The sequence below is a fragment of the Saccostrea echinata genome, unplaced genomic scaffold (genome assembly GCF_033153115.1).
Source record: "Saccostrea echinata isolate AGI-Se365-2 ecotype Australia unplaced genomic scaffold, CSIRO_AGI_Sech_v1 ptg000036l, whole genome shotgun sequence".
Taxonomy (NCBI): domain Eukaryota; kingdom Metazoa; phylum Mollusca; class Bivalvia; order Ostreida; family Ostreidae; genus Saccostrea; species Saccostrea echinata.
Window position 1 is genome coordinate 8,449,588 of NW_026889785.1, and position 18,172 is coordinate 8,467,759.

General features: G+C 33.4%; 2 protein-coding genes across 2 annotated transcripts; both read left to right on the top strand.

Annotated features, from left to right (window-relative positions):
• Positions 1-8,953: 8,953 nt before the first annotated feature.
• On the top strand, positions 8,954-9,743 carry LOC133199972 (uncharacterized). The gene is made up of 2 exons (XM_061335751.1): positions 8,954-9,493; positions 9,600-9,743. The coding sequence occupies exons 1-2, from the start codon at positions 8,954-8,956 to the stop codon at positions 9,741-9,743; spliced, it is 684 nt and encodes a 227-aa protein (XP_061191735.1).
• A 3,769-nt stretch (positions 9,744-13,512) lies between these two features.
• Positions 13,513-14,073, top strand: LOC133199973 (uncharacterized). The gene has a single exon (XM_061335753.1). The coding sequence runs from the start codon at positions 13,513-13,515 to the stop codon at positions 14,071-14,073; it is 561 nt and encodes a 186-aa protein (XP_061191737.1).
• The last annotated feature ends 4,099 nt before the right edge of the window (positions 14,074-18,172 follow it).

The window sequence follows — 18,172 nt, forward strand, 5'->3', positions numbered from 1 at the left end:
CTATAACTGTTGGTGTAAAGAACTATTTAAACGATTATTCCAAAGACAGCCTCATCATATAGATATTGAAGCTTCTATTCACTTGAAAACACTTTAATACTAAAATAATTGGTAAGAAAAGATATATCATTTTCCTTTTTATTTATTTTCTTATTCTGTTTTATTTTTTCAGTGTTGATCACAATATGTTTCGGAGGAATTCTATTTAAAATTACAAAATGACCAAGGAGGTGCAAAGACCATGTTATATATGAAAGAAGCATAACCCTCACAGACTTTTAATTTTTTCCAGTTATTGCAATATATCTGCTTATAAAAAGATGCTGTCAATAACAACAGAGAAGATTTACTGGTAATCAAGCTAACCCACAAACTTGCATGCACTCTACACAGACTACATCTATCACCACCATCCAGACAGTACAACAAAATCTTCAGAGGACTCAACAGAACAATCAAGTCAGACCCCAAATAGAAAATACCACAAGACCACAATCTACAAATCAACTCAGACGAAGATCTGAAAGACTTCTTTCAAGAAACTAAATTTCGGATATTTTAATTTGGAATTTTCACTCTTTAACTTGAACCAATTTGTTAGTTTTTTTAAATATGAATTTGGTGTGTGAGAATATTTGCAATATTTTAGTTTAAAATTCCTACTCTTTATTTTGTCAAAACTGTTTTTTTTTAATTTATAATGTAGAATCAAATGTTTTATATTTAAGTTTCAAGTTTCATCTTGTGTACAAGGATTGCTAATGAGGAAAAAAAATCTGTCTCATATTAAATGTTTATCAAGTCTGTAAATAGTTTCTAGAGGTGAAGTTTTTTTTCTAGTCAACCCATTTGCTTGTACTTACTATCATTTTTAAAGATATAATATGTTGTATGAATGTCAGAATGTGTGTTTATTTTAACAAGTGTTGTTTTTTTTACTTTGTGTGTTAATTTTTTTTTAAACATGATCATTGTTTTTTTTTATTGTGCGAGTGCCTAATCTGTTAATTTTTTTAAATATAGATTTGATGTGTGAGAATATTTGTGTTCTGCTATGCTAACTGAAGATTTGGATTGATACTTTTTTTTGTCAATAGCATGAGAGGATTTGTGACTTAGCATTTGTGTTACTTATTGCCATAGCTTTTTTTTCCCATGAGAATCAGACTCTACCAGAGTTTATTACTGGTTAAAGACATTTTTTAAAAAAAGCAAACTTTTTTTTTTTTTTAAAAATTGTATTTTCAAATTGTGTTGATAAGATAAAGTGGTGATTTTATTCAGACATAGTGTATTTGAAACCCAATTTGTTTAACATTCCACATTTCACTAGTATCATTTCTTTAACAAATAGGTTTACCAGATGGGTGCAATTAGCACCTACTTAGATTTTGATTTAAATAAATGAATTGAATTAAAGTAAATGGATCTCTGGACATGTTAAATGTTGCATCAAAGGGAAATTAAAAGAAATACTTTTATGATTAGATAGGGATTTAAAAGCTAAATTAGATGTTGCATCATTGAAAGGATTTAAAAGTTTAGTTACAAGTTACATCATAGACATCCATACCTTCCCCATGCCCTGAGGCGGGGTTGAAAGTAGCAAAATCATACTACTAAGATTTTCCCGTTTACTGTCTTGTTTTAATCTGAGCCTGTCCTATGCAAAGTGATGTATTCAGACACTTTTTCCTCAGTCTCTGACAACGCGGCTAGGATAAGGTTGTCCGTAAAATATCAAACTGTTCAAACTGTAGTAACTTCTCAGAACTACCTAGATATGACGTCATAATAGCATATGACGTCAATTCACTACATCTTGAGATGACATGACGAGGAAAGTGTCATAACTTTTACATTCCTTTCACTTGACATGTAAAGATTTTTAACGTTGTTGTTTGATTCAAGTGTCTGGGTTGTTCTTTAAGCTTTAATTGCTGTTATGATGTTGAACATTTTCAATTTAATATCGTTATTCCTTTAACTTGTCCGACATACGTACATATATTCAAACATTAACAAAGAAAAATGACTGTGAAACGCTCCCCCTTACACGTTCGTGGACAGAGTTACAATTTATCAATCGTGTAACAAGTGATTAATAAGGATAAATTGAAATTCAAAGGCCAAGTGAGGTCAATGTGAGAGGTAATAGACAGTTTGTTAAAAGTCTGCATGGTAATAGTGATAAAAGTGGGACAGATAGATACTAGAACAATTATTCTGTTGATCTTAAAGATGTTCGCTCCTGACACTTTTGAATCCACTGCGCATCTCGAAATGTCGTTATTCGATCTAATGTCGTAAAATTTCTGATCAAGGAGCTTTCAAAGAATATAATGTTAAGACTTATTTTATTTAAACATGTTTTATAAGTAGATACTTAAAAAGCACTTATATATATTTTAAGCCGAGATCATTCTTCCGAATGCGTTTCGCGCAATTTACGACATGCACTATTGTCGTCTGTTTACAAAACATCGACGGAAGGCGAAACGTCAAAAATGGGGAAAGTTAACAAGAAGAGTTGGTTCTGCACCGCTAAGGAGAGAGAGAGAAGAGAAAAGGTATCCAAACGTTTTCGAATTCGGTCTGCGATTAGAAAAGATCATTCATACGCGGGATGCCCAGGGCTACGTCATGCCGCTCCTCAGACTTACCCAGACATTGATCATGTCAACGAGGACATCATTATTGACGGGGACAGTTCCTCTGAGCTGGACAACACTTGGTCCACTGGCCGCCGGATTGTGGAACTCGGGGTTCTGGTCGAAGCCCTCAAAGCCTGTGATAAGTGTGGTGTCCCACTCCATCTCCATCACACCATAGGGATTAACACTTACGGATTGACCGCTATCTTAAAGGTAATCTTATACTTTTTTGGTTGTTTTTTTTTTAACAATATATGAAAATTTGTTTAAGTAGTGTATATATGTTTAAGGCCAAATAAAAAAATATGTGTGGTTCCGGTTACCCGACCTTCCCTATTTTATACCCCCGATCCTAAACTTTTTTTGGCAATTTTCATATTTTTTCCGGAATTTCCCCCGATTTCCATCAATGGCTCCAGTTTAAGTTTTAGTTTCAGCAATGACGGCCTCCTTGCAAAACACAGTGCAAGTGTTTAATAGTGTTAAATCCAAAGCAAGCTAGCATGTAGGTGTCCCCTACCAATATTGACTAGTATATTATCACACCACATCTAAACGCCATTTGCAAAGCAGTGATAGGTATTATTTAGAAAAAATTAAGAAAATCATTTTGTTAAAAAAAAAAAAAAAAATCCCTACCTACCTACCCTAATTTTTTTGGAAGTGTAACCGGACCCACACATATTTTTTTGTTTGGCCTTATCTGTGTAATTTACTGCCTTTTAAATGGAAAGATTACAGGACAAGGTATAATTCAGAGTTTTAACTTCTAAGCCTCTGTTCTCAGTACCCTGGCAGAATGTAGATTAGAAATAATCTGTTCTGTTCTGTGTGTTTCCTGACAGGTGTTCTAATACTGACTAGACTCCCTCTATAGCATATATAAATTAGCAGTAAAGTGGGCCATAGCTAGAGGCTTGTGTAGAAAAAAATCTCTCACTGTTTTACATGTATCAGTTATAACTGTATATCGTGATTTTTTATTGTGCCATATGTATGACTGTCATGATATGAAGACTAACTACCAATATTTCATACATAATCATAAGTTCTGAAAATAATATATTTTTCCATTCATAACTTTGAATTATAAAAAAAAAATTAAATAATAAACAACCGTAAGGCCAAATAAAAAAAAAATATGTGTGGTTCCGGTTACCCGACCTTCCCTATTTTATACCCCCGACCCTAAACTTTTTTTGGCAATATTCATATTTTTTTCTGCAATTTTCCCCGATTTCCATCAATGACTCCAGTTTAAGTTTTAGTTTCAGCAATGACGGCCTCCTTGCAAAACGTAGTGCAAGTGTTTTATAGTGTTAAATCCAAAGCAAGCTGACATGTAGGTGTCCCCTACCAATATTGACTAGTATATTATCACACCACATCTAAATGCCATTTGCAAAGCAGTGATAGGTATTATTTAGAAAAAATTAAGAAAATCATTTTGTTAAAAAAAAAAAAATTCCCTACCTACCTACCCTAAATATTTTGGAAGTGTAACCGGAACCCATATTTTTTTGTTTGGCCTAACCAAACATTTAGATATATATTTTTTATACTGATCATAGATCGATCCCAACACTTTTTAAAAAGTATTTGGTCCATTGCATGCATATTACAACTGGGGGGGGGGGGGATATGTGCAGTGAGGGTTGGTACACATTTTCGCCAGCAACTGCCAACAACACGTACAGGATGAAAATATGTACTGTTGCAATAGCATTGCATGAAATAGACACGTCTGTCTGAGTTACACTCCAATTTACATTCACAAAATTAACACACAAAAAATCTTCAAGAATCCTTATAACCATTGGTCGACAATATGTGCACATAAATGTCATCAGTGACAGTATGTACATGCTTATTGTATAATTTTTCAGCCAGTAAAATTATAAGTTTATGAACGTCATTATGTGCAGTGAGGGTTGGTGCATAATAATTGTCACAGACATCAATTATGTACAAATCAACAATATGCACAGTCATCCCCCCTCCCCTTTAAAGAAATGTTTCTTCAATGGGGAATATTTTTTTATACACTATCACATTCTTAATATGCCAGCTGCTTGTTTTTATTGAAAATAAATTGTGTCAAACTTTATTTTAAAAAGTCCCTGTTATAGTATCATATACAGGTATATTGATTTTAAATCCATATTTTCATATGTCCATCCCAAAAACTAGAGTAATGTAGCACACAAAACCCAGAATAAGGAGGTAAATAAATCCAAATTTTCTATGACCTTAGAATCAAAAACTGAAGGTAGGGTTTGCTGTTCATTTTTACAGCCAAGCTAGTTGCTTGAATTGAGAGAGTCAAACATTGTGAGAATGTTTTTAAATTTTTCAGATTCCATGTAGTAATTCTAATTGCAACTACGTGAATAATGTCCCAACAGGAAAGAGGCATGGAGTTCATCCTTCAAGAACTTGGGATGTAAATTCAAAACTTGGAACTGGTGAGATGTTATTTTTTATTATATGATTGAATAATTCCTAGGTCTTAGATTGGCTTAAATGCATATAAAAAGCAGTGAAAAACATGAAATATAGCTATAATTATATATGTATAAAACATATGAAGAATGTCCCAAGGATTGTGGTTAGATATGGCTTTTTATCCAACTGTTGTGTGTTTTTATTCCCTTGTCAGGGCTTGGGGATCAAATCACACAACTTGTTTTGATATAAAATCATATCCAACCACACACCATGGAAGATTCTATATTTATTTTTACTGCATTGGACTAACAATACATCAGGAACTTCCTAATTGAAACAAATAATTCTTAAAAGTTAATTCAGGTGCACATTCAGGCACCTGTGGGGGGGGAGGGTTGCAGGGTGCCTTGCCCCCTCCCAAACCTTTTTTTCTGAAGGTTAATTTTTTTTATTTGGTATGTATGTTCATTGAAAGGCTGGTCCCTCCTTTTTTTTATACGACCATCTATGACATGACCATCTATGACACGACATATTATATGTTATGGCTATCATGTCCATCCATCTGTCTGTCATATAATAAAACAGTTATTAACAGAATCACTGGTATACAATGATATTTGATTAATGATCCAATAGAGTATAATTATTTTTTCTTTAGGTTTTTTTATTCATCAGTTAAAAGTAATACATGTACATATACTGTTGACATTTATTTACAGTAATGATCCATGCGGGTGGAGGAGTTACCCAATTTAATAGCATTTTGGGAGCACTTAATATACATCCGATTCACCATAAGATGGTTGCCAGCAGGCAGGCAGAGGTTGGTCCAGTTATAGAAGCTATTGCAGCAGACTCGACTAAACAAAGTTTAGAAGAAGAGAGCTTACTAACAGAAACGTAATGAATTTTTTATAAAATATCAGGAATAAAACACCAGATTTAAATCATTTCTTGTCATAGGGATTGCAAATGATTTTTATGTTGAATGACATACATGTGTATGAATTACATTTACCACCTTGTAAATATACTGACTACATGTATGAAGTTTACGGTATTACACATAGACCCTCATTTTTCATTAATTAATACATGTAGTTTTTAGGAATTTCATTCTTGTTCAGCTTTTGCTGATTTTGTATTGTACAGCTTAATAGGCATTCATTTGCAAAATTTTCTAATGTCCTTAATAATTAATTATGAATTATCAATGAATTAATTACCAAACTATTGTCTTTGGAATTAGCATAAATTTTATATGTATGTATGTACTTTCTTGCAAATTGATAACATAACAGGACCACAAATAACGGCTCCTCGGATTATTTGTGAGAGGGGTGTTTAACTGTGATCTTGTGTGAAAATTTTTACAGTTATAATATGTCATATATATATTTTTATGAAGGAAAATGGATGGTGAGAGAGAAATTTCTGCTTCTGTTGATGCGGGCTGGTAGAGGAGAGGTAGTGGAAAAGCTTACAACAGTTTATCTGGTAAGTATATTTACTAATACCTACATATATAATTATGTAGGTAGTTTGTGTTAAGGTCTTTTTGAATCTGTTTCATAGCAGAAGACCATGTACAAATTGTTCAAAGCATGACCCCCAGGAATAGGATGGGGCCAGAATGAGGGATCGATTAGTTTTACATTGGAATATATATGAAAAAACTTTTAAAATCTTCTTATCATGCTCAAGAATAACTGAATCAAGAAAGAGTAAATTTCATGTGGACTTGAGTAAGAAATTGACTAAAATCAGGATCAAATTTTAAGAAATGCAAGTATACAGATAAAAAAATTTCTTCTCCATAACTTCAAGGCTATGCTACATGTAGTCATATTTATAACATCCCCATATTGTCTCGATTCATAGACTCTTTGGAGTTACGATGGGGCAGTTGTATAAAAGAAATGTATGTTTAAACAGGGGATACACATTGGATGAATGTAGAAGGGGTAAAATGTGATAAAATATATTATTGCTCCCATCTCTGGAATTTCCAGGGGTCCCTGTTTTATGCCAGTTGTTTTGTTTGTAGATTTTTATAGATTGATCACTGTTTGTTATCTTCATCTTGTAATTATTTTGTCATTTAGGACATGCAACTATGATAGGAGCAAAGACTGGAAAAGTGCTAGATTGGAGCTGTAGAATAAAGTCATGTCGTATATGTGCACATGCTGCAAAGGAAAACCTGCCAGCAAGGCCCCACGTTTGTCAGAAAAATTGGGAAGGTATTGAAATCTGTTGTCAATTTATATGACAAAACAATAAAACCATAATTAGGCCCCTGTTAGAATTTTTGGGTGTCCTATAGTAATCACTCTGTCTGCCCATTTGTCCATCCATCTGTAAATTTTTCTGTAAACTTCTCAAGGGAAATCTCTGCGCATAGAACTGTGAAACCATGACATAATTCAACCATTGCAATATTATACATTTAGCCCTTTGGGGAATATGATTTTTTACTTGGCTGAATAAATCTTTATATTTCCCTCACGATCATGCAATAACAATTGTTTATTATACAGAAACAAGCAAAAACTTTAAAATTAAACATAAACTTTCAAATTCAGCACCCCTCTCAAATTCACTTTCAATTTTAGCATAAAGTTACTGAAACAATTTACAGAAGTCCCTTGGACAAATTATACACTCAGATGAAACAATCAGAAATTTTGTGACTTGAATCAGGCTGTTGTGATGTCAACTACTCTCGGGAGTTTTCATTCAATGAACGATAACTATTGCGGGAAAATGCACTAGGTTTCCGAAGAGGTTGAATATGATGAACAGCATGAAGATGACAGGGAAATATGAAGTTTTATAGCCCTGTCATGTGATAATCTACAACCAATTAGATAACCAATTAGATAAAGCTTTGTATAGAATAATTATAGTGAGGTATAATAATATATAAATATTGATTGGGGTTGAGGACAACATTGATTATATAAGTTCACAAGGTCCAAGTTCAAGATCAAATTACTATGCTATGATAAACATCTTCTCTATTACCTTAGGAAACATTTGCTTCATGGACATCCAAATTTTTAAATTTATTGCCTCCAGATCAGTTGACCTGTATTTATTTTTATACGCCCGTCTCACAAATCTGAAAGCGCGGGGGGGGGGGGGGGGCAGATGAGCATTTGTCAAGCTGTAACACAACCAGTTGAGGATCTTTAATGTAATATTTGTTATAATTAAAGCCTACACTACAGGAGATGTATAAACAAATATTATAAGGAATGGAAAAATCATTGAAATCCTTGTAACAAGGTTGACATGATTTTCTTGCACTCTAAACTGTTTATGACAATTGAACAATATTTGATGGGCGTATTTAAGCAATGAATCATTATTTTTTGAAAGATATAGTCTCATAACTGCAACGGTGTGTGCAAACAAATTGAGTAATGCGCGTTAGCGCGTCAAATATGCACACCGTTGCAGTTATGAGACTATATCTTTCAAAAAATAATGATTCATTACTTATATTTACATTTTTTAACTCTCTGCCTTGACTGCAAATGTGATTTATATTTCAAAACCCACGTATTATCCTTTTGTAAGCTACAGTAAATATAAGAGCCAATGTAACAGCTTCTGGTCAATGTGAGCGTGATTTTTGATTTTCACTTATGACGTTGTACTTCCTCGGCGATCAACAATTGTGACGTCAAAATAAAACGCATGCTTTAACCTTTTAACCCCCTTTCTGTGTTATGATGTTTCGAATGCCATAGATTTCCACACACTTTATATGCAAAATACATATGTAATGTAAATATCATGCTGTGGCGGGGCACTTTATTAGATCATTCAATTAAAGGTCCATGCATGCCTTGAGCTTTGTTGATCCCACAATAGAAAAGCAATCAGACAGGAACCATCTCAAGAAAAATCTTGCAAATCAGCTCTACGCTTTGCAAAAGGTACACAAGTCTCTCACCACTAAAATTATAAAATATATTCAAAAGTGCTGGAACTACATGGTTGCTCAAAATGTTGGAAATGAGGATGGGATTTCAACTGGTCTTGATGCCATGTATAAACACCCATTTGGGGACCATTCTTCATGTGGGGATTGGTGTAGCCATCGTGAAAATCCCAATATGAACTATAAGTCACTACCCTATGGAAAGTGTCTTTCTGACTCAAAGTTACAGAGTTCTTTGTTAGATCTTTTTACCAGATATAAAGGGATCAGCAAGAAGCTAGCTCACATGGGGTCAACTCAAGCTAATGAGTCGCTTAACATGACCATTGCCTCCAAAGCTCCCAAGCGATGTCATTTCAGTGGTTCAGCATGTCTGGGGTACCGAGTTGCTGCCGGAGTAGCACAAAAGAACATTGGACACTCTTATGTAGCCAAGGTACCAAAAACATTTTTGTAAGCTTGAGTGTAAATATCATTTTTGTTGAAAATTTGTCATTTTCCACCTTTCAAATAAGTCATATAATTATCTTATTTTATTACAGGTTAACATTAGAGCAGGCTTATCCCCTGGCACCTTCACTCATAAATTAGCTGTACTGAGGGATTTACAGCACCGAAAGCGAAAAGCCATTGCCAACACCGTAAAAGCAAAAAGAAGGAGAATGAATCTGAAAGCCCAGAGGTAATTTGATATAACATGCTCAATGAGAATACATTAAGGTATTGACTTGAGACACGTATCATGTAGAGTAGGAAGGCTTCTTCCATAATTGTCAATTTCATGACACTGGTAAAGAGTTCTGATCAAAATTTCTCTATAAATGATCAACTGTTATAAAGATTTTAACCCACCCAGTGGATTATATTATATTTACATTACCAAGTATTTATCCCTAACCCTTAATATTCTTTGCAAATTAGAAAAAATTCATGTTCATGTGAACTACCATGAGTGAGCAAGAATATCTCCATTTTGACGTCATAATACCATTTGCCTCTAAAAGACCTCTAAAAGTTAGGTGCCAGCTGGCTCCTAATAAAAAAAATATTTAGTCACCAATACAAATTTTTAGTCGCCAGGCATATTTTACTTAGGCGCCAATTTTAAAAGCTAATATTAGTCAATATACGAACTTATTGGTGCGACACGGCGGGTGTGGGGGATGGATCTAATGCGATTGTAACTATAGTAAAAATCAACAACAAATTAATATAAACCAGCTAAATTCCAAAAGGTTTTAACTTAAGCATGCTTGTAAAACTCCGTCATCTCAACCACTGTCAGGAGTCTTTTTAAGAAACTTGGACCTTATGAAATATTCTTTAAAACTAATAATATCAACAATTGTATACATGATTTACATTTCGTGCTCGTACATACAATTATGTCCTAACATTAATGTCTAAATGATATCTCTAATGAGTGAGAATTTAATTGAAAAACAGTTGACCACATCACCCATCCAATTTACTGTGTTTCAAAATTGTCAATTTTCTGGAATCAAAAATTACCTGAGGCAGCTTATTGTTTTATCTGGTCACCTGAGCTCTGTGTGCACTGACGCAATGCGAAATTTCATTTGCACATGCACTGTAAAAACAAACAAGGTTACAAAGAAAACACAAGATATGTCCATTGCTAAATAATGATAGTCTCAACTTTGAAAATTTCTTTTCGCCTCTTCATAAAAAAAAATGTTGAAAATGTTTTTAGTTCTGGAATTTGATGATCGCCAAGTCAATCTAAAATCTTGGTGATTTATAGAGACATTTTAGACGCCAACCAAAATTTTTAGGCGCCATGGCAACTAAATTTTTCACCAATTAGAGCACTGTACCATACTTGATGTCAAAACTATATATAGTTCAAACTGTTTTGTTGCAGAAATGATTGTTGGATGACATAAATTTGTGGCAAGTTGTCAGAAAAATAATGTATATATACATGTATCTTGATAATATGAAGGGGTGAAGCGTTGTAGTTTATGTACCTCATGAATTCTCAAAAAGTAGATTCATTTCTTAGGTGATGTCTTATGGAAACTCTTGTCTACAGTGTATTACAATCATGTTATTTTTTTTTAAATTGCAGAGGATTGCCTGTCAAGAAAACAGGGAAGGCCCCACATATTCATCTGAGATTGGATTACGTCAGCAAACTGATACAATTCTTGCTAGTATTCCAAAACCATGCATTCGGCCAGAACCAGAAATAGTGAACTTCAGTGCAGAAACCCATTTACCTGTTTACTTTGACTTGGAAACAACTGGCTTGGGTACTTATATATTATAATCTTCAAATGTTCAGGTTTTTAGCTCACCTGAGCTGAAAGCTCAAGTGAGCTTTTCTGATCACATTTTGTCCATCTGTCTGTCCGTCTGTAAACTTTTCACATTTTCGACTTCTTCTCCAGAACCACTGAGCCGATTTCAACCAAACTTGCCACAAAGCATCCTTAGGTGAAGGGGGTTTAAATTTTTTCAAAAGAAGGGCCACACCCTCTTCCAAGGGGAGATAATAAAGAATTGGTGAAAATTTGGCGTCATCTTTTAAAAATCTTTTTGTCAAGAACCATTGGGCCAGAAAAGTTGAAACTTATGTGAAACCTTCATTACATAGTGTAGATTCAAATTTGTTCAAATCATGACCCCCGGGGGGTAGGATGGGGGCCACATTGAGGGATCAAAGTTTTACATAGGAATATATAGGAAAATTGTTTAAAAATCTTCTTCTCAAGAACAACAAAGCCACAATTAGTCATACTGATTTGGAATCATCCTCAGGTAGTGTAGATTCAAGTTTGTTGAAATCATAGTCATATTGATATGGAATCAACAATGAGGGATCAAAGTTTTACATAGGAATATATAGGAAAATTCTTTAAAAATCTACTCAAGATGAGGGTAGATCAGTTCATCAGTTTTTCAGAAGAAATATAACAAATTATTGCTGTCTATCACTAAAATCTAAGTCCAGAATTTGGGTTTTATACATATTTTTTCAAAGTGCATTTAGTGTCTCCATGGTAAAACTCTGAACGCAGTTTGAAAAAAAAAATTTCAAGGTGCGTTGATTTTGCTCCAAAGAAAGGGGGCGTACAAGGCGAGGTCAATCCCCAGCTCTGGGAGAATATATTTCTCAATTTTCAAAGTTCACGGAAAAGTTATATTTTTCTAAAAATAATGTTTTCAGTAATGTCATTCTCAACACATTTGATTCAGTTATTTTATTGAATGGCTTTTTGATTGATAATTTGTTTCTAAATTTGACAGTAAAGCATATTTAGTGGAAAATGGGTTTATTAGAGCCATAAAAAATGATTTTTGAATATGAATGGGTCAAGTCTCCATTCTTCATTAACATTTATTTGACGGGAAAGTGAATGTAAAATCTATTTCATGTTTCAAAAAAATGGAGTCTGAACCCATTCTATATGAAAATTGAACATTTCTGGAAAAAAAAAGTTACGCTTCAACAAACTTGTTTATTTAAATCACACTGACACTAAACAGTACAAGCAGTCTTCGTAGCGTAGTGGTTAACGCGTTCAGTCTTACTCCTAACCGCGAGCTTTGGCGAGAGTTCAAATCATGCGTGAAGCTATTGTTTTCTTTTTCACATATCTTAAAAAAACTGGTGAAAAATAAATTATTTGTCAATAATTTATTAAACAAAATATAGGAAGCAAATGTGTACAAGATTATATTGACTATATAATTTTTGAAAAATATTACTTTTTATGAACAGTTAGAATTGAAAAATGTCTTCTCTCAGAGCGGGGGATTGTCCGCGCCTTGCGCGCTTTCATTCTTTAACACACTTTGAAAAAATTTTTCAAAGTGCGTTGATTTTGTCCCAATTTTATCGCACTGTGAAAATTTTTTTCAAAGTGCATTGCCACAAAGCTTGAACTTATATCAATTTAAGGACTGTTACTTTCAACATCTCATCATCACAAGTATGAAAAATTTTACAGTAATGAAATTTATAATAGCATATAAATCTAGGACACTTATATTCATAACTGTTGTATTTAGGATTGTAATTGGCTTCATGAATTAATTACTCAAAAATCAAGATTTAAATTGGCAATCTACATGTCATTTTACCAAGGTAAAGAGAACTTTTCAATACTTTGTATGATTTTGGTTGATTTGTGTATTAATTATCCATCTAATATTTCAGATAGAACATGTCACATAACTCAGTTGGCATTTCTGGAAGAGGAAGAAAAGTTTCAAGTGTATGTTCTTCCAAAGAAACCAGTATCAAAAGAGGCAGAGAAAGTGACTGGAATAAGTGTAAAGAATGGAAAATTATTCCACTTTGAAAAGGAAAAAGATGCAGTATCAATTTCTGCAGCTATTGACAGCTTACATAGTTTTTGTAATCGATTTGGTAAAAAATTGGTTTTGTTTGGACATAACATCCAGTCATTTGACTGTCCCGTTCTTATGCATGCTGTTCTTACGCATGCTTTACGTGCATGCAACAAAATAACTGAATTTTCAGAAGTAGTGGATGGTTTTGTGGACACTCTGAAACTCTTCAAACTTGTGAAACCTGGATTACCATCTTATCGACAGGAAAACCTTTGTGAGTGTCTTTCAGATATAGTCTACTCTGCACACAATGCTGTAGATGATGTGGCGGCTTTGAAATCCCTAGTTCAGAGCTATTTCACACCCAGTGTTCTGGATAGCACTGACGTCAGAAGGTCATCAATCACTGTTCAAAGCGTAATAGCCTCCTACTTCTACTCATGCCAAATTAGAACAAATTTGCCTTCTCTCCAGCCCCTAGTTGCAGGAAAAATCATCAGCCAGGGCATTGCCAGAAAGATTGATGGAAGTGGCCTTCTCTACAATCATTTGCAGATGGCATTTAATCCTGATACCGTGAATGGTATATCTAAGTTGTGTCAGGAAAAAACTGGAAACTCGGTGAGAGTTACGAAATCCCAAAGAATTATTAACAGTTTGAACAATTACTTTGCACAATGTAATGAGAGCTGAAATTTTAATGAGTACATGTGTTTTCATAGTTTAAGTTTTGTTACTATTATGTTATGTCAGTTGCAGTAATTGGACTTTCCATGTTTATGTAAATCATATTATTACTATTTAGTCAAAAGGAGTGTTATATCGGGGGTGGTAATTGGCCGCTCCAAGTTTTATGTATTATTTACTAGTATTTTGTTGAAAGGAGTGTTGTATTGGGGGCGGTAATTGGCCGCTCCAAGTTTTTTGTATTATATACCAGTATTTTGTTGAAAGGAGTGTTACATCGGGGGCGGTAATTAGCCGCTCCAAATTTTATGTATTATTTACTAGTATTTTGGTGAAAGGAGTGTTGTTTCGGGGGCGGTAATTGGCCGCTCCAAGTTTTATGTATTATTTACTAGTATTTTATTGAAAGGAGTGTTACATCGGGGGCGGTAATTGGCCGCTCCAAATTTTATGTCCATCATATAATAACTTGCTATTTTGTTGAAAGGAGTGTTACATCGGAAGCGGTAATTGGCCGCTCCAAGTTTTATGTATTATTTACTAGTATTTTGTTGAAAGGAGTGTTGTTTCGGGGGCGGTAATTGGCCGCTCCAAATTTTATGTCCATCCTATAATAACTTGCTATTTTGTTGAAAGGAGTGTTACATCGGGGGCGGTAATTGGCCGCTCCAAGTTTTATGTATTATTTAAAGGTTTATGAAGAATAAAGACTTACTAGAAGTTCAACCATTAAGTGGATTGATTGTTTTAGTGAAGTAAGGGAGATGGTTAAAAATGATGATTGTTCTGTTGCCAAATGAAAGCAAGCTGGGGAAGAGATGTGTCCTTAGTTGAGCAAATTGTTATAAAAGATTGCCAAGTTACAGTTAGAAAAATAGTTGAATATCTTAACAATAATATAATTATTAAATCCCTAAAATTTCGTTTTATTTAGACTTTAAACATATCAGATATGATAAAAAGAAGGCGCCCATACTTTATCCACGATGGATAAACAACGCTTCCAAGACGGAGGACTCGGGTTCTGATGGTCACCATGCTCATTTTGGGAAAGGATATCCTTATCCATCCTATTGCTGAGATTTGGCAATTCCTGACAAATGGATTGTTCTTGTTATAAAGAATAACTTGCATGGTAAGAAATATAAGACTCGGAAAAATCTTTTAGCTTCTGTGAACAGAACGCTACGGAGCATGTCACGTGACCGCCTATATCACGTGATTCGCGTATGGTCAGAACGGTGACATATGTGATTTAAATCGGAGAGGAAAACGTTAAAAAATAAGGAACACTGAAACCTAATTTCATTTCTTTTATGGAAGTAATTCAATTATTTCGCGAACTTTTTGATCACCCCTCGTACATTTTTATGGGACGAATTTAAATTTAGTATTCAAATTCAAATCTAGAGAAAAATCAGAACATATCAAATTGTTGAAGACTTCTTTATTTTATCATTTCCATGATTGATTCCATGATGGATAACAAAAAAAGAGATGTTTCGTTTGCGACCCTCATTGGTCATTGACATCTCGCTCTTGAGATGACACATTACGTTTGAAACACGGATATGAAGCCCCAGTGTAAGCTGCCTTTATTAAGCTGGTGGTCTGGAAAATGACACAATTTTTAAATATAGAGATGTAAACAAAACTTCTAAGAATGAGGGATCTGTCTTATCAAATAATTTAAACAGACCATCTTTGAAAACACTATTCAGGAATTATGAAAAGTCATAGAGAAAGAATCGCAAGGGTAGTGGTGGGCCTTCAAAATACGTGTAGTTATCTAGGCTATTGCTTAAATGATGGTCAGCGTGCATGTATCAAATGCACTTAACATGGCATTGATTAGATCAGCCAAATTGTGGATCAAAAAATTTTACAGAAAAACAAAATCAAAGTGAAAACATTAAAATACTCGGATGAAATGCTTAAATACAACTGGTATGAATTGATGGCGAAAACTTTCATGTGTATTTTAAATATTCAATAACTTGCTGACCTTTTTATAATAAAAGAAATCTTATTCAGCGAATATATTGAAAGCACCAGTTAAGCAGGGATAAAAGTGTCTCTGATATAAGAATATAAAGGTATCGGAAGAAAGATCATTAGAATCATTGTGAGTATTTTCATGCATGTCTGTACTATTCGTATTTGTTATTTTAAAAAAAATGTTAGAAATAATATTGTTTGTGTAACCCCTGAATAAAAAACGAAATTTCTCACCTGACTAACAATTTAAGGATATATCATTAAAGCACCTGCAATAATTTTCTTTATTTAATATTAAATTGCATTGCTGATAAATGGCAAAAAAAAATCCTCAAATCATTTCTCCTATTCTTAAAACATAGCCAGAATTTAAACAGCCTAAACATCAGGCTTGGTAAATTGGGACCCCTTTCAGGAAATTTGTAAATGCTACAGGAGATGGGTGAACAAAGCGCGCAGAATGCCTATAGTGCAACAAACATGAAGGTGAAAATTTTTTTTAAAAGATTGAAAATATTTGCCTATGAAATAGCATGCATAGACTAAAGAGGGCAAAGAGGATCATTTTCTCGTAGTATAACATTTTGTCGATTTGAGTGGATCTTATCTCCATTTTTTTTTTTTTGAGTTTGTATTCAAATTTTGCGTAAGAATATAACAAAGACCCACTATGCCTTAGAAATACATTTTTATGATACAACATTCGCACCTTTCCAAATAATACTTGATATTTAATCAACGGTCATATCACAAAGAAGATTTAAATTTCCACTATTCACTAAGAGCTGAGCAGCGTGGTGGTTAATGTGTTGTTCTCTAGGAAAAATTATTCGGCTTTTTATTGATAAGGGTTCGAACCCAACCAATACCACATTGTTTTTTTTTTTTAAATAACAGAATAATTTCTGCCGAGAAAATTTTCCTTAGAATAGTTTTATTCATCATAATTTTATAAATTTTAATAATGAGAACTTCACTCTTAACAGCACGTCTCTGAGAAAACCATGCAATTTTCCAAAAATTGTCCGAAACTCAATGTTTGGAAACACTTTCTTGCATACATTTTTTAAATAAATGATAGTTGATATTTAAAAATGTTACCCTTTTTCTCAAATGAACTTTTATTTTTTTTCAACAGTTTGGTTAACATATAAATGGTCAAACAAATCTCTGGAGAACTCTTTCAAATGTGCAAAAACATCTATTTTTCAACCAGGTGTAAAATTATCAAATTAGATATCATAAGTGTAAATTATATTATAATTTCAAAGAACAGTTAATTTTGTCTAAAACAAAATTGAATTTTTGCCTTAGATCCCATTACATTATTTTTAACAAAAAAATTAAAATGCATATCTTGATGCGAATAATGATTTTTCTGAAATTAGTATAAATTTTATATGAAATAGTAAATTTGGGGGACTCTTCATGTTATTAGTCTCACATATTTTAAAAAGTATTTTTACTGAAGTACAAAATATAAAAAATCTGTCCTTGGCCTAATACCATGAGCTTTGCTATTAACACAAAAAAATACGTCCAATTTTAGCAAAATTGACAATCCTTCAACATTATTTTTTTTTTCTTAAATTTTGTATGGAATGTAAATCTAATTAAATATGAAATTTATCATTAATTCTAGGCAGAATTTTGTATTTTTTACTCGCAGTTTAAGCCTAATCCTTTTATATAAAACTTGTTTTATATACTTTCGCCAATTTATGCTGGTCAATGTACGAGTTTTCTCCCCTTGGTGGAAATCTTCAAATTTTAGGTAGAAATGACATTTGCTAATGGCGGCCTCCAGTCAGGCCAACAATTCTCCGTGCTACTTTTCAAATTTCTGCAACGTTTTGTGCAGTGCCAGGAAAGAATTTGAAGAAAACAACCTTTCAAGTTTGCATGAGTGTGATAAAAGTACTTCTTTTCATCTTGCTGGATTACATTCATCAGAAAGAATACCAGGGAAGAACGCGCAGTTCTATGATTGTCCCAAGGCCCTTCTTATTCTCTACAGATATGACATATTCCCAATAGATCCACAGTCTTTAGATTTGAAAATATGTCAAAAACATGGAGAGTACTTTGGTACAAGATGGAGAAGGAG

What these genes read in the sequence shown, in the direction of transcription:
- LOC133199972 (XM_061335751.1), top strand. Translation starts at nt 8,954, where the DNA reads ATGCATGCCTTGAGCTTTGTTGATCCCACAATAGAAAAGCAATCAGAC. An exon ending in GACACTCTTATGTAGCCAAG is followed by an intron (nt 9,494 to 9,599) that starts GTACCAAAAACA and finishes ATTTTATTACAG; the next exon opens with GTTAACATTAGAGCAGGCTT.
- LOC133199973 (XM_061335753.1), top strand. Translation starts at nt 13,513, where the DNA reads ATGCATGCTGTTCTTACGCATGCTTTACGTGCATGCAACAAAATAACT.